The sequence below is a fragment of the Taudactylus pleione genome, unplaced genomic scaffold (genome assembly GCF_031769625.1).
Source record: "Taudactylus pleione unplaced genomic scaffold, aTauple2 ptg000464l, whole genome shotgun sequence".
In the NCBI taxonomy this organism is placed as follows: domain Eukaryota; kingdom Metazoa; phylum Chordata; class Amphibia; order Anura; family Myobatrachidae; genus Taudactylus; species Taudactylus pleione.
Window position 1 is genome coordinate 3064347 of NW_028284866.1, and position 20581 is coordinate 3084927.

General features: G+C 46.3%; 1 protein-coding gene across 1 annotated transcript in view; it reads left to right on the plus strand.

Annotated features, from left to right (window-relative positions):
• Positions 1-910: 910 nt before the first annotated feature.
• TAF5 (TATA-box binding protein associated factor 5) overlaps positions 911-20581 on the plus strand; it is a 31295-nt gene continuing 11624 nt past the window's right edge. The window contains exons 1-9 of the mRNA XM_088448723.1: positions 911-1441; positions 2694-2934; positions 4557-4872; positions 5399-5562; positions 13149-13284; positions 13405-13525; positions 13773-13902; positions 16005-16169; positions 19904-20081. Coding sequence (XP_088304849.1) covers positions 982-1441; positions 2694-2934; positions 4557-4872; positions 5399-5562; positions 13149-13284; positions 13405-13525; positions 13773-13902; positions 16005-16169; positions 19904-20081 — 1911 coding nt within the window. The 5' untranslated portion in view covers positions 911-981. The remainder of the gene's footprint in view (positions 1442-2693; positions 2935-4556; positions 4873-5398; positions 5563-13148; positions 13285-13404; positions 13526-13772; positions 13903-16004; positions 16170-19903; positions 20082-20581) is intronic.

Below are 20581 nucleotides of genomic sequence, written 5' to 3' on the forward strand. Positions count from 1 at the left end.
GTCCCACCTCCACTTATGGTTTCCTGACGTTGATGTAAACCATCAATAGCACCATTAATGGAGACCATTGATGGGAAACCCATTGATAGTCATTCGTACAACCAGGAATGCCCCAAAACAATAAAGTGACAAATACTATACAAAGCTACAGATGTGTCACATACATCTATCCTCAAATCACACAAAATACATCTGTTTGGTGCACCATGGACTTTGCAACTAAAGGTGCGTACACACTAAACGATATCGATGACGAATTGTGAGTGTCCACTGATGATAACGATGACGATGCGCGTGCCGTTTGTCGTATCTTCAGATCTTACCTACAGCAGGCAAGATCTGGCAATCTCGTACACGACGCACTGGAAATTGTTAAGGACTCACAATATGTCGATGGTCAGATTGGACACTTTTAAGCACCATATCGTGTCCTGGAGTCCTGAGCAGCTGCCAGGGAGAGTTCAAGGGAAATCGCTCACGACATTGCATCGTTTGCACATCGTCTAGTGTGTACCCACCTTAAGCCTCACCAAGTGACTTTTTCTTGATCTGCCTTGTGCTAATCTGTTACTTTATACCAATTCCTTTGCGACAAAAGTATAATCCTAAATACTTAGTACACTAATAGCCAATTAAGACTCAAAATTCATGAAAAAGTATGCAAGCGTGGGAATCGACACTATCCATTACAGAACACCGAAGTCAAGCCAGGCATTTCACGCCAAATGGTGCACAACGGACAGATATGGAAACATCTGTATAAACACCTACATTACTACATTACAACATATAATGTCCTTATAAATGTTAACTATTTAAAAGAGTGGGAGAGAGTATGTTCCTAGTCCAGTGACGTCATTGTTATATCTGCCGCAAATGGCTCTTGCCAGGACTGTCGTACGAGGTCTCCCGGAAATCATGAGAGCACCGCCCCTTGTACCGTAAAACGCGACGTCGTAAAGAATAAACTCCCGCTCCAAGATGGCGGCGGTGCCAGACGAGGCCAGTACCTCGGTGAAGACGGAGCCGGAGCTCCTGGAGGATGTGAAGAGCGAGAACGTGGGGAGCGTGAAGAATGAGGAGCCGGTGCTGGGGAACGGCAATGGGGTCTCTCCAAAACCCCCGAGTCCCCAGGTGGCCCCCGCCGCGGTCACGTCCCAGGCGGCCAGCTGCTCGGAGATGCCGGACCGCCAAACGCTGCTCGCCGTGCTGCAGTTCCTGAGGAAGAGCAACCTGAAGGAGTCCGCGGACATTCTGCGCCGGGAGACCGGTCTGCTAAGCGCGGAGGACGCTCTGAGCCCCGAGCCACCCGGGGAAGCTGACGGCGCTGAGCAAACCCTCCTGAGCCGTGTGAGTGCCGGCAACAACGGGGGCTCAGCGGCGGCTGCGACAGGCGGTGCCACATCCAACAGCGGCTGTAACGCGGGGATCCCGGGGAGAGGTGAGCACTGGGGCCCGCTCCGTGTTATGTCCTGTGCCCGCTCTCCTCCAACTGTCCCCATTCCCGGTCTCCACTGCCCCTGCCTGTCTCCCCTTCTCTCCGCCAGCTGCACTATGCCCGGTCCCCACTCTCTGCCAGCTGCCCCTGTGTCCAGACTCCGTCAGCTGCCCCCTTTGCCCGGTCCACCCCCCCTCTCTGCCAACGGCCCCCCCTTGTGCCCGCTCCCCCCTCTGCCAGCTGCCCCCCCTGTGCCCGGCCCTCCTCTTCTCTGCCAGCTGCCCCCCCTGTGCCCGGCCCTCCTCTTCTCTGCCAGCTGCCCCCCCTGTGCCCGGCCCTCCTCTTCTCTGCCAGCTGCCCCCTGCATATCTGTCACTCTCCAACACCCCATGCCCAGTCTCTTATATCTGCACACAGGATGCACATGCAGGAAGTCCTGGCCATAAATGTTGTTTCTTCTGTACAGGTGTGTGCTCATCAGTGTTCTGCAATGCTTTTTTAGATATTGGGTATTCTGGGGGGAAATGCATAAAGCATTGAGGGCTCAGCATAGTGCCTACTCGGCTGTATTTGTCTGGAAGCCTTCAGTTCCTAAGGATTCCCCAGAGTATATAATACCTTCATAAAATGACTAGTTAATCTAAAAAAAAAAAAAAAAAAAAAATAGAAAAAATTGCAATACTATATTACTAGTGAGCATGGTGAGGAATAGTTGCTAATACGTGACCTGAAGCAGAAGGTGATTCCCTGTTGAATTTTTGCTGGGTTGCTGAATATTGCTACCTTCTATCCTAAGTGCAAAGTATGTTTATTGCTTTTGTTTTTTTCCCTTGACTAAATGTTGAGCTAATTAAGTTTTCTGCAATGGGAATATAATTTTATTAGTAGTATTGTATATAAAAAGTATTATGCAGGTGCTATGTCATCTGATCTGAGGGAGGTTTTGGCTACTTGTGTATTTAGTTCCCCTGTCAATGGTTTTCCAGCATAAACCGTAATAAGTATAGATTTCAGAACTGCTTTGGTGACTTGTTTTCCCTTTGTTTCAGTACATCTTGGTTGCAGGAGATGTAAATAAATCTGCATAGGTGAAGTAAACCCTATAATAGTGCAACCTTCTAATAGCGTGTATAACCACCTATCTTGTGTGACACCTGTAAAGATCCACAAAATGACTGCCTGTGCTCTGGCAGGTAATGCACATTTCTCATTAATGAACTATTTGGAACTTGTGCTTTTTTTTTTTTTTTCCTAGCACCACTGAGTAGTGGCCCACAGGACCAGCCGGATGTCAGTGCTGTTCTGTCTGCTTACACCCAGCAAGGAGATCCAGCTCTGTATGAGGACTATTACAGTGGCCTCAAGCGATTTATCGAGTCTGTGCTGGATTGTCACCGTGCTGAGCTGTCCCAATTATTCTACCCACTGTTTGTACACATGTATCTGGAGCTGGTCTACAATCAGCATGAGAACAAAGCAAAATCTTTTTTTGAAAAGTGAGTAAAGTCACTGTAGCATTTGGACTTTGTATGAGCATAGGAATATGTAGTAGATATCAAAATCCCTTATCTCAGTTTATAACTGAATTTCTCAAGCAGTATTTGCCTTAAGTCAACTTAATTCATGTATTAATAACCTACTTCTATGCCAGTGGTTCCCAAACTTTTTTGAATCACGGCTAGACTAATAGCATTGTTTTCACGGCACCCCTAAATTTGTAAAGAGATTTAGAAAGAAATGTAGTAAAGTGAAGTACATTGGGCTGACCTGTTATGTGGTGAAGGACAGATTTGCATTTGTTTGTTCACATATTTATATAACATTGGCCATAAATAATTTGATTTGGTGCTGGACCACCAACCTACGGCACCCCTGCAAGTGTCCCGAGGCACCCCATGGTGCCACTGTGCACAGTTTGGGAACCACTGTTCTATGCAATTGAAGTTTTAACCTTAGACTCTTTTGGTAATAATGACGAAGCCTGTTTTCCCTTTTCAATAACTGCCATACAGTCAAGTAACTTAATAACGTGATACCTGTAAAAGGAATCATTTAAAAAATCATCCATCACCTGGTCCCCTCTATAGATCCGTATTTCCCCTGAACCTCATTTACTCAGTCTGTCACATTAAAGCTGCTGTGTCCGGCTGCTTTTTCACTTCACAGCCTCTGCTATGCATGTTGCCTGCCAGGGAGAAAGCGAGAAGGAATAAATTACTGTCTTATGGGTACTAGGACTTTGACAGGTCTGCTTTGAGCACTGTTATGGTTCCAGAAACTTTTACTGCTTTTAATATTGGTGGTTGAAAATTATTTGTCTGCAATACGTAAATTAAAGAAGAGTTCCTTTTAAAGTGACCTTTACTTTGTGCCGCTTCAACGGCACCCCATAAAGCTTGCATGCTACGGACAAGCAGAAAGGAGAAACCTAAGTAGCTGCTCCTACAAGCAGAGTGAGTTAGGCTTATTCTATGCCACTCCAAGGTCGGAAAACATTGCAGTAGTTTCCCTGGTGATTGCTTCTGAATACCCCAAAAGAAAGGAAAAACAAATCTGTATAAGAATGGAAAGGCGAAGGTATGCAGAGACAAAGGGAATCAATCATGAAATAATTGGTAAATGACGCGATCTGATGAACTTTGAATGTAGAATGATTGTTGATGCTTGCAGTAGCGCCGTGCGAGCATTCTCAAAACCGCTGCATGGGTGAATTGTTAAAAGGCAGCAGTTGTCAAGGTGTACATAGACTGGGGCAGCAGCCACAAACTGGGTCTGAGCACAAGGTCTGTGATCGTAAATTGCTACTGAATGCATAAGCGGAACGTAGAGTGGGCAGACTTGTATTGTCCCACAGACCAATCTGGGATCAATTCAGATGAACAGTATTCCGCAATTCTATGGGCGTGCAAGGTAAAATGCATAAGGACAATGTTTGGTGCCGACATCGGCGTTCATATGCCATACCAACGGCACATTGCACGTGATTGATTTGCCCTAAATAAATGAAAAAATTATATATCCACTATGAAGTCCTCTTATTGCCGTCCTATGAAGTCAAACCTAGCTAACCTGTGTTTTTTTTTTTTTTTTTTTTTTTTTTATATCTTTCTAATTTAAGATTTCATGGAGACCAGGAATGTTATTATGAAGATGATCTCCGTGTTCTTGCCAGCCTCACAAAGAAAGAGCATATGAAAGGAAATGAGACCATGCTTGACTTTCGGACCAGCAAATTTGTATTGAGAATATCCCGTGACTCTTACCAGCTGCTGAAACGCCATCTGCAGGAGAGGCAGAACAATCAGATCTGGAGCATAGTACAGGAACACTTGTATATTGATATATTTGATGGCATGCCACGCAGCAAGCAACAGATTGATGCCATGGTGGGCAGTCTTTCAGGGGAAGCCAAGCGAGAAGCAAATAAAGTAAAGGTTTGTACTACTGTTATACGTAATGGTGTTCACTCTACGTCCGGCAGCAGGCAAGGCGCCGGACCTAGAGCTAGGGCACTTCTGTGCGCGGCGAAGGCACGTGTGCCCGAAAAAGGGGGCGGGTCTTTATGACGTGTCCCCTTTTTGTCACTCTTAAAGGCGTGCCCTTCACTTAGTGCAGGCCGGGCAGTCCCCAAGCGCCGCCAGCACTGTGAATGTATTCCGGGCGTATGCGCCCAGCATCCATTCACTGGCTGTGATTGCGGCCCGCAGATGGAGAACAGAACCCGCAGGCTGTTTCAGTGGGGCACCGTGCTGGAGAGCAGGGTACTTTCTGCCCCTCAGAAAAAGGGCAGGGCGCAGCACCCTGCTGAAACAGCCTAGCGGGAACGCTACGTAAGCAGTGAAAACCCTTGGGGATAAATATAAACCACTACAGTGCACCAAAGATGAACTTGATGAGCATATGCGAAAATGTAGCAATTGAAAAGACTTTGTAAAAAGTTCCAAATCTTTTATTCTTTAGGTGTTCTTTGGTCTTCTGAAAGAGCCAGAGATTGAGGTACCTTTGGATGATGAGGATGAGGAAGGAGAAAACGAGGAAGGCAAGCCAAAGAAAAAGAAACCAAAAAAGGATAGTATTGGCTCAAAAAGCAAGAAACAAGACCCCAATGCACCACCACAGAATAGGTACATAATGCTATGCAAATGGGGTTAAGACAATACGGAAAATGGGCATTACTGTCTTGCTTTCAAGGTTGCAAGTGAAATATGGATTTGGTGATAAGGTCATGGACAGCCAAAATTCAACAATGGCTGCCGGCATTTATACAGTTTGGGTACGGGATCCCGGCAGTCAGGATGCCGACTGTCAGAATACCGACAGCAGCATCCAGGCAGTTAGAATTCCGACAGAATTTTGTAAGTATACTAACCCTAATCCTCCCCTCCCGCAGCCTAACTCTAACCGCAGCCTGACCCTCCCCTCCCGCAGCCTAACCCTAACCGCAGCCTGACCCTCCCCTCCAGCAGCCTGACCCCAAGACCTAAACCTAGCTCTAATACTTACCATCTGGATGTCAGCAGTTGGAATCGGACTGCCGGCATCCTGACTGCCGCCATGCTGACTAGATCCCGTTTATAAAATGGAGTGTTGTAAAAAGTAGTCATAAAGATACAAAAATTGTTTTGGAAACCATTAATAAAGAAATCTATCTGTAGAAAATATTGTAGCTTTGTCACTATTTTAGTTTGAAAGTACATTGTATCAATTGCAGTCCTTAACTTGGGGAGTTGGGTATAAAAATATAAGTAAAATATCCATATGGTTCTACATATCCCTTATGATGTTGTGATTTGTTAGAAAGGAACAGGTTTCCACTGCAGACATCTGCACATAATTTAGGTTCTATGATTTGGAAGCATACTCTATTTTTCGTGTTTTTTTTTTTTTATTGTATTTTCTTTTAATATATAGGCACAATTATTATAAACAAACATTCTGTAGAATCTATTGACTGTTTACCTTTATCTGAATATTAGATTTACACCTATAAACATTGTGAATATCCATATTTTTCTACTTCAGGGTCCATAGGGTATCCACAGGATACCTTGGGGTATAGGTGTGACGTCAGTCGCAGGGCACCAAAGAGTTAAGCTTTCAGCCTCCCAGGATGCACTAGGTCCCCCTCCTATACCCCGCCCCCGGGCCAAGGCACCTCAGTTTAGTTTGGTGCCCGGCCGGAGTCGGGTGCACCTGTTGGAGTGGGGGCTAGAAGAGCCCCTGAAGCTTTTTCTTCATGCAGCTGTGGCTGCACATCTGGATGAACAGCATGGACAGTCAGTCCTGACGTCCATGCTGTCTTCCCTACACCCCGCCGGTACTGATCCGGGGATGCTGGTGGGCGTCTGGGGTCACAGCTAGCGGTGACCCCAGATGCTCCGGACCATGGCCGGATTCAAGGGGGACAGAGGTAAGCAGCGGGGTCCCGCGGTGGGTCCCCGCTGATCACATGGTCCTAAGTCCCCAGGCAGGGGGCTCCCTGGGGACTGGCTGCAGCGTGGAGCCAGGCGACCAACCTGCGCTTCCACTACCCCCTGGGACAGCGGACCGCAGCAGAGCGGTAGCGCTGCGGCGTCCCAGGGGTTAAATGCATGCCAGGGGAGCGCGCCTTCCCTGTCTCACAGCCGGCGCCTCCCCCGCTGCACACAGCCCTCTCTGCATGCTGCCGACTGGTCCTGTGGCAGCGCTCCTCCCCCAGGCCAGCCTCCTCTCTGCTCCTCGGCGGCCATCTTCTCCAGAACGCATGGTGAACGTTGCTGGAAGCGCTGGACGGAAGCATCGTGGTCTGGGTCCCCCCGCATACCTCTCCTCCGCTGTGGCTCAGGTCTGTGTATGCAGCGCTGTGTCCTACCAGGCCCTGTGTCTGTGTAGTTGAGTAATCAGCGCTGTTAGTGCAGGAATTGTTATTTCTCTGCATTGTATGTGACTGTGCTAGCGCTGCCTGTAACTTTTCTTCTCTAAACTGTCAGCTTTATTACTGTCCCTGTTCTTCTGCTAAAGCCCTTGCGGTGCGGTGCTGCAGGGTGGTCTCTCGCCTATTTAATACTTAATTGGTGAGAGAGGTCACATACGTGGTGCCATCATGTCTGAAAGTGATTTTCCCCTCCGGCTACAGTGTACCACGTGCAAAGTACCGTTAGCGGAGGGGGAGGGTAGCGCGGAGGGCCTTTGCCGGCAGTGTTTGTCCATGGCGCGGCCTATTACGGTTACAGCACCGGTACAGGAGCCGCCCTGGGCTTGTTTCGCTCAGGCGTTAACAGCTTTAGTGGGCCAGTTAGCTCCGCAGCCCGCGTTTACCCCGATGGGTTTGTCCCAGCAGTCTGTGGTGTCGTCACCCGTGCAGGGGTTCCCACGACAATTGGTGGTACCCCACAGTCTCCCTATTTCCCCGCTCCCGGGTTCTCAGGAGCCAGCGTGGGTTAACTCCCTGACGAGTTCTGTACAGCACTTGTCGGATGTGTTGCAAGGGGAGTCTGTGATGCGGCCTCATAAAAGGCCGGTGGCGTCTCTGTCCGCTCCTTATGAGGATGACGAAGGGACGTCTGATGATGGGGAGATTCTGGATCCTTACGATCAGGAACCTCTCCATACTAAGGACGCTGATGCTAAGTCCAAAGTATATATTCCTGGACTTATTCGGGCGGTCCGCACAGCCTTGGTGATTGAGGACGAAGTTCCCCCAGCGGCTAAATCTAAGTATGCCTTTTTCAAAGATGTGAAGGGCGATGCCACAGTCTTTCCTCTTTCGGGTCAGTTGGTGGACCATTTAGAGGAGGCGTGGAAACAACCTGGCAAAAGATACCAGCCGCAGAGACGCCTGGCGGTGGCTTATCCGTTCGCGGATAATTATTTTGCTAAGTGGGAATCCCCTCCACAGGTGGATTCTCACGTGACCCGTCTTGTCCGTAGTGCCACATTGCCGATGCCATCCATGTCCTCCCTTAAGGATGCTACGGACCGCAAGGTAGAAATCTGCCTGAAGTCCGCTTATTCCCTTGCAGGGGGGGCAGCACGGCCGGCTATGGCCATTTGCTGGGTTGCCAGAGCGATGGAGCGCTGGGCGGATTCATTAGAGGCTTCTTTTGAATCCGACTGTCCGGCCGAACAGGCGGAGTTGATTGGCAATCTCCGTGATTCGGCCACCTACATCAACGAGGCGGCTCTAGACATTAGTACTCTGGTGTCTAGAATTTCTTCAGCAGCGGTAGCTGCTCGTCGCACCTTGTGGCTGCGATCCTGGAAGGCGGACGCAGATTCCAAGAAAGGTCTGGAAGCGTTGCCGTTTACCGGAGAAGTTCTCTTCGGTCCGGATCTGGATAAGATTGTGGCCACGCTGGCGGCAGCCAAATCTGCTTGTCTCCCGTCGGACCGCTGCAACCTGCTGGTTCGGGGCCATCGTCCTTTCGGTCATCTAGGGCCCAGGGCAGGCCCAAACCACAGTCGTTTCCTCGACAGGCTGGCCCTAAGAAATCGGTCAAGCCCCGGAAGCAGGCATGGAGTACCAGACGTCCGGCCCCCAAGCCAGATGACAAGCCTGCGGCCTGACGGTCCGGGCCTCCCTTTGGGGGATCCCAGGGTGGGAGGCCGCCTGCTACAGTTCGCCCAGTGTTGGTCGACCACTACGACAGACACTTGGGTTCTGGAGGTGGTTTCCCACGGATACGCCCTCTCCTTCCGGCACAGACCCCCGGCTCGCTTCTTCACCACGGGTCTCCCATCAGACCGGAACAAGGCTACGGAGCTGCGGAAGGTATTGCACACTATGCTCCAGGCTGGAGTTATAGTGCCTGTTCCATTCTCCCAGAGGGGCCAGGGTTTCTATTCAAATCTATTTTTGGTACAGAAACCCAATGGGTCATATCGTCCGATTCTCAACCTCAAAGCACTCAACAAGTCTTTGCGGGTCCCGAAGTTTCGGATGGAGACCCTACGGTCCATCATTCTGGCGCTGGAACCTGGGGACTACTTGGTGTCATTGGACATACAGGACGCTTACCTGCATGTCCCTATTCTTTTGCGCCATCAACAGTTCCTCAGGTTTGCAATCCGCAGCGACCACTTCCAGTTTCGGGCGTTACCTTTTGGCCTGGCAACAGCACCACGTGTTTTCACCAAGGTGATGGCGGTCATGGCGGCTTCTCTGCGGCTGCAGGGAGTCCGCATGTTACCGTATTTGGACGACCTGTTATTGGTGGCAGGATCTCCAGAGCTCCTGTTACGCCACTTGGACCTGACCATTGCACTGCTGCAACGGCACGGCTGGCTAATCAACTGGCAGAAGTCCACTCTAATCCCGTCTCGGAGGATTCTGCATCTTGGAGCCTTATTGGACTCGGGACAGCAAAGGATCTTCGTGACGGAGGACAAGATCTCTGCTTTACAGTCAAGGGTGCGCAGTTGCCTGCACAGCCGCCGGGTGTCCTTACACTCGGCGATGAGGTTACTGGGCTCCATGGTGTCGGTGTTCGACATGGTGGAATACGCCCAGTTTCACTCCAGACCTCTGCAGCACCTGATCCTGTCCAAGTGGAACGGGCTGACTCAGTCTCTGAAGTCCCAGACGATTGTGCTCACCCAGGAGGTTCGCCTGTCCCTTGCGTGGTGGTTACAGACGACCCACCTCAACAAGGGACGTCCGTTCTGGGTTCCAAATTGGGTCCTGTTGACAACGGACGCCAGTCTTCGGGGCTGGGGAGCAGTTTCGGGTCCACAATTGTTCCAGGGCAGGTGGACGCCGACAGAAGCGGAGCTTCCAATAAATATCTTGGAACTCCGTGCGGTCTTCAATGCTCTCCAGCAGGCACAGCGGTTTCTCCAGGGTCGCCCGGTGCAGGTCCAGTCGGACAACGCTACCACCGTGGCCTACATAAACAGGCAAGGAGGAACTCGCAGTCGGGCGGCTCTCGTAGAGGTCTCTCGGATCCTGGTTTGGGCGGAGCGCAATCTTCCGGCCATATCAGCGGTCTTCATCCCGGGAGTGCTAAATTGGGAGGCGGACTTTCTAAGTCGCCAGGACGTTCATCCGGGGGAATGGTCCCTGCACCCGGACGTTTTTCAACTACTGGTGGACAGGTGGGGTCTTCCAGAAATCGACCTCATGGCGTCCCGGCACAACAACAAGTTGCCGGTGTACGGGTCTCGCACAAGAGACGAAGGGGCGTCTCTGGTGGATGCTCTGTCCGTCCGGTGGACGTTCCGGTTCGCATACCTGTTCCCTCCGGTCTCCCTTCTTCCACGGGTAATCCGGAAATTCAAACAGGAAGGAGGGACGCTCCTGTTGATAGCTCCCGCGTGGCCCAGACGGCACTGGTTCTCAGACCTTCAGGGTCTGTCCGTGGACAGTCCTCTGCGGTTGCCGCTACGACCGGACCGTCTGTCTCAGGGTCCTTGCCTTCACCCGGACCTGACTCGGCTGTCTTTGACGGCGTGGCTGTTGAGACGGCCATGCTGAGGTCCCGGGGGTTTTCCAGCTCTGTGGTGCGTACCATGTTACGAGCTCGGAAACCGTCTTCCGCGAGGATATACCATCGCGTGTGGCATACGTTCTTCCAGTGGTGTCGACCGAGAGGTTATGCACCGCGGGAGTTTCGTCTGTCTCGGATTCTCGCCTTTCTGCAAGCGGGACTAGATCATGGGCTTCGCCTTGCTTCTTTGAAGGTACAGGTTTCGGCCCTATCTGTCTGGTTTCACCGTAGGATTGCTACAATCCCGGATGTGCGCACCTTTATGCAGGGTGTTCTCCGCATTCAGCCGCCCTTTGTTCCACCTGTGGCGCCTTGGGATTTGGCTGTGGTCCTGAGGGCTCTCCAAGGACTGCCGTTTGAACCACTGGGCTCAGTGGATCTTAAATGGCTAACAGCTAAGACTGTTTTCCTTCTGGCCATTGCTTCGGCCAGACGTGTTTCTGAGTTAGGGGCTCTTTCTTGTAGACCCCCTTTCTTGGTTTTTTATGGGAACAGGGCAGTACTCCGCACTCGGCCCGAGTTTCTTCCCAAAGTTGTTTCCCAGTTTCATGTTAACGAGGAAATAGTTGTTCCGGCCTTTAACTCACCGGGTCTTTCCGTGGGTGAGGCCTCTTTGGATGTTGTGCGGGCCTTAAGGACTTATGTTGACCGCACTTCTTCGTTTAGGAAGTCGGACGCTTTGTTTGTCCTCTATGGCTTCCGTAAAAAGGGTTGGCCTGCTTCAAAGCAAACTTTGGCAGCCTGGATCCGTATGGCTATTTCTGAAGGTTATCTTCATGAAGGCCTACCGGTCCCTCCTTCTCTGAAGGCTCATTCCACTAGGTCTGTGGGTCCTTCGTGGGCAGCTCGACGTGGTGCCTCGGCAGTTCAGATCTGCAAGGCTGCTACGTGGTCTTCTGTCCATACCTTCGTGAGGTACTACAGGTTTGACACCTTCGCCTCTCAGGATGCTTCCTTCGGGCGGCGGATTCTCCTTTCTGCACAGGAGCGTCCCCACCCTTAAAGGATACTGCTTTGGGACATCCCCAAGGTATCCTGTGGATACCCTATGGACCCTGAAGTAGAAAATATGAGATATGGTAAGAACTTACCCTTGTTATATCTATTTCTACGAAGTCCATAGGGTTCCACAGGACTCCCGCCCTGTCGCACCTGTGCTGCACATGGGCTTTGCTCTGGTCACCGGTTTTTCCGTCTCCCTCTGGTGAGAATGTGATTCTTGTATGTGTCCAGATCTTTGTTCTCTCTCTTCCTTCTCCTCCTCCGGCCTATGGCTTGGTAACTAACTGAGGTGCCTTGGCCCGGGGGCGGGGTATAGGAGGGGGACCTAGTGCATCCTGGGAGGCTGAAAGCTTAACTCTTTGGTGCCCTGCGACTGACGTCACACCTATACCCCAAGGTATCCTGTGGAACCCTATGGACTTCGTAGAAATAGAGATAACAAGGGTAAGTTCTTACCATAGCTCATATTTTTGAGGTTTTTGTTTGTACTTTTAAAAGGCCACTTATAGTGGAGCTGTTACACGCTAAATATGTTCACCATGTACATTTACTAAGCAAGTGAGCCGAAGGCGGCTTATGCTGCTGGAGGACTAAAGTCTGTCCATAGCGCTACCATAGAGCTGTATGGAAGTTGTCCTGCGCCATTTCAAGCACTTCAGGATGGCATTTGGGTAGAGAGGTGTGGTCCCCAGAGTGTGTGCGGGCATATTTAATTAAGAATTACTCCACTTTTTGGGAAGTAGGCACCGTCAGATATTGGCTAGAATAACTTTTTATTTGATATCTACGTCTAGGGGGAGATTTAATTTTTTATTTTACGTGTCCGAAAGTAATGGGCGCCAGACGGAGCTATTTAATTGTTCCAGAAGGTGTGAATTTACCTCTAGCACCCTTAATTGTGTCAAAATGAACTGGGGTTTGGCCCAGTCTTAACTATTGGGCACGCTGCCGAAATGGCAGCTTGTGCGCCCAAACGGCTGACTCTTTGCATATTTCTGCTCGCCCCCTTAGGGTGTCAGCAGACGTAATGGGCACCCGCAGCACTCACGGCTGATTAGAGCAAGTGTTGAATAGCTCCGTCCGGTGCCCATTAGTAACAGGTGCACAAAAAACAATTGAATCTCTCCCCTAAATTTTATATATTTGATTTTTGAATGATTACCTAAACCTTGCATAAAGCAGAAATAATTTTATTCTTTCTTTGTTCTAGAAAGTTTTTCCTTAAACTGGCTTTATATTTCTAGGATTCCTCTCCCAGAGCTGAAAGATTCTGACAAACTTGATAAAATCATGATTATGAAGGAAGCCGCAAAGCGGGTCCGTCTTGGCTCTGATGCATTGCCATCAGTCTGTTTCTACACATTCCTTAATGCGTACCAGGTAATGACAATACCCCAAACTAGTTTGCGGTTTAATTGGATTTATTGCAGCTATATTTCATGTAATCAAAAATCATGTGATTGCCTTTAAAAATAATAAAATGTCTCTTATTCTGTGCAGGGTCTGACTGCTGTAGACATTACTGATGATTCCAGCATGATCGGCGGAGGATTTTCTGACTCTACTGTGCGCGTATGGAGTCTGACGCCTAAAAAACTTCGCAGTGTGAAAAGCACTTCTGGTAATGTGTGTTTTGCTGTGTTATAGAAAGAAAATCACCTTATCACATGTAGAGTGTCGGTCATTAAAAATGGAAACTCATTCTGAGAATTGTACTTGACCATTGTAATGAAGAATCCATGAATAATTCAGTATGCAAAGGTCAAAGTCTGAATGTCTGTGCAAATGACTACGACTTTAAGCAATCTAATTGTTTATGGTATCTATTGTTCATGTTCCTATCTGCTCATGATCTGTCTTTTCATCAGATCTCAATTTGATTGACAAGGAATCAGACGATGTCTTGGAACGAATTATGGATGAGAAAACTGCCAGTGAGGTGAAGGTTTTATATGGACATAGTGGTCCTGTATATGCAACCAGCTTCAGTCCAGACAGGTGAGCGAAATAATTTTAATTGACGATGAACTCAACTTTTAAAGTGTACACGATGTAGCCATCACTCAGGCGCTTATGGATTGAAAGATCTACAGTAAAAAGGTAGGTAATGTCTAGATAGACACCAGATGTTAGACAGACAAAAGGTCGACACACTAAAGAACTACATGTAATAATGTTGACAGGGTCAAAAGGTCGACATGAAAATTGTTGACACATATATATTTTTTCTCTAACCCTAATTTTCAGCCTAACCCTCCCCTTGGTGCCTAACCCTCCCTCCTGGTGACTAACCCTAACCGTTGGGGTAAGTGCCTTACCCTAAAAAAAAATAAAAAAATCATGTCACCCTTTTGTCCCTGGCGGCCTTTTGTCCCTCTAACATCTGGTGTCTATCAAGACATTGTCTACCTCTTTACTTTTACTGTAGATCTTTAGACCGGATACCCAGCTAATATTGAAAATGCTATTTAGGAGCCATTTTGAGGTGTCACTAGTTAGCTGACTGATGCTTTCTCATCAATATTGGTTTTCTGTAGAACACTGTCTATATATGGGGTGTTTTCCTTGTAATTTTCTATCAGTGTATTATAATATTATGATTGTAGATGGCCAGAAGCTATTTGGAATGTTATCCCACTGCATATTTGTAATTATCCTTATTGACTGTCAGGGGATTTTAACTCCAATCCTCACGTACCCCTATCATGTTTCAGAATTTCTGTCTATGGAAACAGGTGGGTTAACTTGTTAAACTAGATTAACCATGCGCAAGACAGTTACATGCGCAGGTGAGTTAAAGTAATCCTGAAAACATGATCTGTTTGGGGGGGAAGAGTACCTCCAGTGGCTACAAATTCTTAGACTTTTAAAGGTATATTTACTAAAAGTCGATTTTAATCTTTTTAAAATCGATTAACATCAATGTGTTTCTGGGCTAAATTACACATTTACTAATACTTTAAAAAAACTAAATCAAAAATTGTCTGTTAGTAAATGTGTGATTTAGCCCCAGAAACATCAATTTTGATCGATTTTTAAAATCTACCTTTAGTAAATATACCCCTTAGAGTACCTGTCGCTTGTACAGTACAGGTTGAGTCTCCCATATCCAAATATTCCGAAATACGGAATTCATTTGGCATGACTGAGATAATGAAACCTTTGATTTTTGATGGTTCAATGTACACAAACTGTCTAGGCACAAATTAAAAATATTGTATAAAATTACCTTCAGGCTGTGTATAGGGTGTATATGAAATGAATTTAATTTCTGTACACAAACACGCACAAGGTTGCCCTCTCTAGCTCCGGCGCCCTGCCTGCCGCCGGAGCTAGAGTGAACACTACATTCTGTGTGTATATTTGGATCCTATTCCCAAGATATTTCATTATGATATGCAATTATTCCAAAATACGGAATATTCCGTTATCCAAAATACCCCTGGTCCCAAGCATTTTGGATGTGGGAGACTCCACCTGTACAATGCTTTAAGAATGTTATCAATTTTTTTTTTTGCATGAAGACTTTTGGGCAAGTATTTGTCACAGAAACTTCTGCCCACAACAAAGTTAAATAGGGTTTAATGCATTTATGACCGGCAGGCACATATCTTTAACAGATTTCTCTTAATATTAATATGCATGTTCATCAGATCACAATTAGGTTTGTACTTTGCATGTGCTATAAATTTAGTTTTCAAATCTACAAACAGGTACACTTCTAAAAGTACTTAGTTTGCCAAGCAGGACGTTTCAAACTTCCTCTGGGGGGTACTCAGCATGAATTCCAGACTAGTAATACTAGGGTTAATAAACTCTTATGCCTCATTTCTGAAATCCTCCTTTACAGCACAGGAATGGTCTTTAAACTGCAGTTCTTAAGAGGAAATTAATGAATTGGGGAAAAATAATTGTTACAACTGGAATCTCAATGACTTTCCAAAATGAGTGCAAATGTCATTCTGGGACCCAATCCATAGAGATAAATGGATCCATTCCATCCTAATTTCATTTTGAAAAATTGCATGGAGAAGAAAAACCTATAGAGAAGCACAGATTTGTGTACTGTGAAATTAATGTAGAATTGATGTCTGCCCTAGGAATTACTTGCTGTCCTGCTCAGAAGATGGCACCATCCGCCTATGGAGCCTTCAGACATTCACCTGCTTAGTGGCATACAAAGGGCACAACTACCCAGTGTGGGACGCACAGTTCTCTCCGTATGGTTACTACTTCATTTCTGGTGGACATGACAGAGTTGCCCGGTAAAAAAAAATATACATATATATTGCCCCTCAAAAATATTAGTATAATCATTGTCCCATAACATGCATGTATGTTTCATTCAAACACTTGCTACTATTTGTGTTTAAAACCTATCCAGGATGAAATGTACATGACCTAAATGCACTTGGTCCTATGTATCAACATTTATGAAGCTTAAAAATATTTCATTTGCTAATCTCCCTTTTTTTTGTGTGCTGAGCCTGCTTGCAATAGCTGCAGCTGTCTAGATGGAAATGATTCTAGAATCAGGAGATATTTGTAAAATCTATTTGATATTACCGGACACCAAATTAATTCACCTTCTCAAATAGTTTATAAATGGCACTGTATGTGCATGTAGATTAGATATAAGATGTATTGTTCATAATGGCTCAAAGGACAAGTGCAGAGGCGGGACACATTTTTGTGTGAATGTCCCTCCCTGTAGCACCGCTGTGATGTCTCATTGCACAGCAGGAGGCAGAGCCATTATGACACAATTCAATGCCAAATGCATCTTGTGATCACTTTATAAGAAAGAGAAGCAGGTTTGGGGATGGTGGCTTACTCTGCCTGGAGTCTACCTAACACCCTGGGAGAGGGGAGCAAATATGCTGTAAAGATAAATATTATAGAATGTGACAGCAGTCAATGTGCCAGTATCATGCCGTGATGACGTGAATGGCATAAGCCTTGCCCACTTAATCATGCATTGTCACGTCATACCCGCTTCCATTTTTGTACGTCTTACACATCTTTAACAGAGCAGATATGAAAAATAGACATATGTTTAAGTGACTTATTTTTTTAGGATTCGTTTGCATTATTTTCTTTTGTATTTTGAACTAAAAATACAAGTTTGTATTTTTGCTACTTTTACAAGTGTAGATATAAAGGTTTTAGGAGAATCTGAGATTTGATACAATGTTGTGACTGTGTGCGAGATTTTCCTGCAGACTGAAGCTGGGTACACACTTGCCAATGTGTACCCGGACAATGTTGGGCCAACATATCGTACCGCGGGTGTAATGAATGACTGAACGATCCCTCGTTTCGTCCTTCGTTACCTGCAATGGCGCTCTATACGATATCGCATGCAACCGCTTGAGTGCACAGATAGTCTTTACGTACTATGCGATCCGCACAATCTGTCCTGATTTGCGTTGGAGTGATAGATCGTTCATTGGATTGCATAATGTGTACTGTTTTAGGGGTATATTTACTAAAGTGCGAGGTTTTAGTAGAGTGGTTGCTCATAGCAACCAATCAGATTCTACTTTTTTATCTAGCACCTTCTTGAAGATGATAGCTAGAATCTGGTTGCTATGGGCAACAACGCCACTTCTAGAAACCCGCATTTTTGTAAATATTTATTTATATATCAGTTTCTTATATAGCGCAGCATATTCCGTTGCGCTTTACAATTTTAAACATTAGTAGAACAAAACTGGGTATGGAAGGCCCTGCTCGCAAACTTACAATCTATAGGGAAATAGGCATTGATACACAAGGATAGGTGCTATATATTGCATTTTGGTCCAGCCAGAATGCACAGTTTCTTGGTGGGCTGCATGATCCATTTACACCGGAATGTCGGCCAAATGTCATGAGAATGTGAGAGAGAGACTGTGTGAGGTTGTGTGGACTGTGAAAGGGGATGTAATTACATATGGAGGCTATGAAGGTTATGTGGGTGGCTCTGGGATCTGATAAGCTTGTCTGAAGAGGTGAGTTTTCAGGGGTTGCTTGAAGGATTGGAGACTAGAGGAAAGTCGTATTGTGCGTGGTAAGGCATTCCATAGAGTGGGTGCAGCCCGAAGAAAGTCCTGTAATCGTGAATGGGAGCAAGTAATGTGTGGGGATGAGAGATGCAGATCTTGTGCTGAGCGGAGAGGTCGGGTAGGGAGATATATTGAAATGAGTGAAGAGATGTATGTTGGTGTGGTTTGGGTAATAGCCTTATGTGTAAATATACCCCCTAGCCATCATAATCCAATTGAAAAGGCCGTCAAGTAAACCTCTAAGGCCCGTATTCCATTAGTGGCGAAAAGCCGCAATGTGCAAAAAGTTTTCACTGATGCAGATGTTTCCGTAGTATCGCCCTATTCAATTCCAAGGCGAAAAAGTTTCTCTACCCAGAGGCAGGAGAAAAGTGCAAAATCTGTATTTTGGGTACAAATGTGGGGACTTGGTTCAGAAACATTTGGACACCCCCCTAATGACTAATTAGGCAAACAAAAATTTTTAAATTCTCTTAACACCCCAAAAAATTTTTGGGGTGATAATGCAAACAGTGTTTGAAAATGGGTTTAAAGTACTGGGTCAGGTACTTTAGGGGGCTGTATGGATGGGACAGGTGTTTTTAGGATTGCAGGAGGCTGCAGCAGGTGTATTTTTTAAATCTGCACTTTACAGACACACAAATATACTAGTACCCATTTACATGTACCCTAAATTTAACTACAGTAACTATTTTTCAAAAAAGACATTGCTTAATATAATTTTTCCACACATACATACAAATATGCATAAAACAGCCCTTATTATGGCTAATACATTTCTATATTGATTTCCTGGGTGAGTTAGGCTTTATTGGGGGTACAGGCTGATTTCCCTCCAAAAAACTGACCTTTTCGCCAGTTTTGCTATTCGCTGCATTCGCCCATATGCGTTTTCGCCTGTTTTACAATTTAATAGGGCGAAAAGCAGGTGCGTGCATTGAGTAAGCAGGCAAAAACTTTGCCTCAAAACACACGAATGAGGGGAAAACATTGAGCTTTTCGCGGCAAATTGAATCTGCCCCATAGTCTCCTTTTGCAGATTGTAGGGAAGATGTATCAAGCCTTGGAGAGAGATGGTGGAGAAGTTGCCTAAAGTAACCAATCCGTGCTATGGAAATCTGAAGTAATCCAATAATCAGGTTCACAAAATGTTTGTAGTACAAAAGTAAGGTATTTTATCTTTGATACATGATGCAGCATGAGGACCATTCTAGTATGAAGAACTGACCCTGAATATTGCCTATACACTCATTCTTTCAGTTACTAGGCAGATTTACTGTAACTGAACCAACGAATCACGTCACACGCTATAGTATACGTAACAGGGAATATGTCCAAAAGCTCAAGGATTGGGAACGGAGAGGTGACTCAAAGTCTGGTACAGTCTGACACTGTCGAAGGGCAAAGCATCTTATCTTGGCCTAGAATATCTCAGTACATTTTGTATATATGCTAAAATTAGATAGAAAAAGGACAGCTGGTTATATACACTGTAGTTTACATGCATCTCTAAAGTGACCTTTTTACACAACCATATGCTTTCCCCAACCTATCCATGTCCATTCAAAGACTGTAATAGTTAAAGGACAGCTAGAAGCTAATTGGTTGCTTTCGGCAACTTCACTTTCTCTCTGAGGCTGATAGCAGAATACTACTTTACGCTTGACAGCACAGCAAATATGAAAGTTCCAATTCCATTGACAGAATTTGAGATGCTTGATATTTTTTTGTGTGTAAGTAATTCTCTTTAAAGTGTGCCCATCACTTACACATAGTGCACATTGTGTGCCAATATTAAAGCTAATACAGGAGCAAATGCCTCAGTGATGTCACTAGTTACTGAATGGTCCAATAATTACCCAGTACATTATAAATAACTAAACGGTACAAACCTCTCTTCTGCAGTTTTAAATGTATGTAAGATAGATAATTACTTCTCACATCTTTTCCAGCTTATGGGCTACGGACCATTATCAGCCTTTACGTATATTTGCTGGTCATCTTGCTGATGTTATAAGTACACGTTTCCACCCAAACTCTAACTACATAGCCACAAGCTCAACGGACAGAACAGTCAGATTATGGGACGTCCTAAATGGGAACTGTGTGCGGATCTTCACGGGTCACAAGGTAAATGTTTAGGTCAGCAAATAATGCTTCGCCTTCTCCTGTTTCAAAAGCCTGACCAATGCCGTGATATACATGCACTTGTATATAAGGATATGCCAGCTCATTTTATTATTCATATTTGTTTATTAATGGTCTCTATCACCGGACCCTACTCTGTGCCATCACTTGCATGATGCTGGTCCCTACACTCAGCAATGGGTCACACACAAAAAAGCCCCCCACGTTTCTACTTCAGGGTCCATAGGGTATCCACAGGATGCCTTGGGGTATAGGCGATGGCGGCAGACATCCAGGCACCACAGAGTTAAAAACTTCTCCATCCTCCCAGGATGCACTGGGGTCCCTCTCCTATACCCTGCCCCCGAGATTCAGGCACTCAGTTTTCGTCGGTGCCTGGCCGAAGTCTGATGCACCGTACAGAGTGGGGGTCTGCACGGCCCCTGAAGTTCTTCAATGCAGCTGTGGCTGCACATCTAACGAGCAGACAACATGGACAGTCT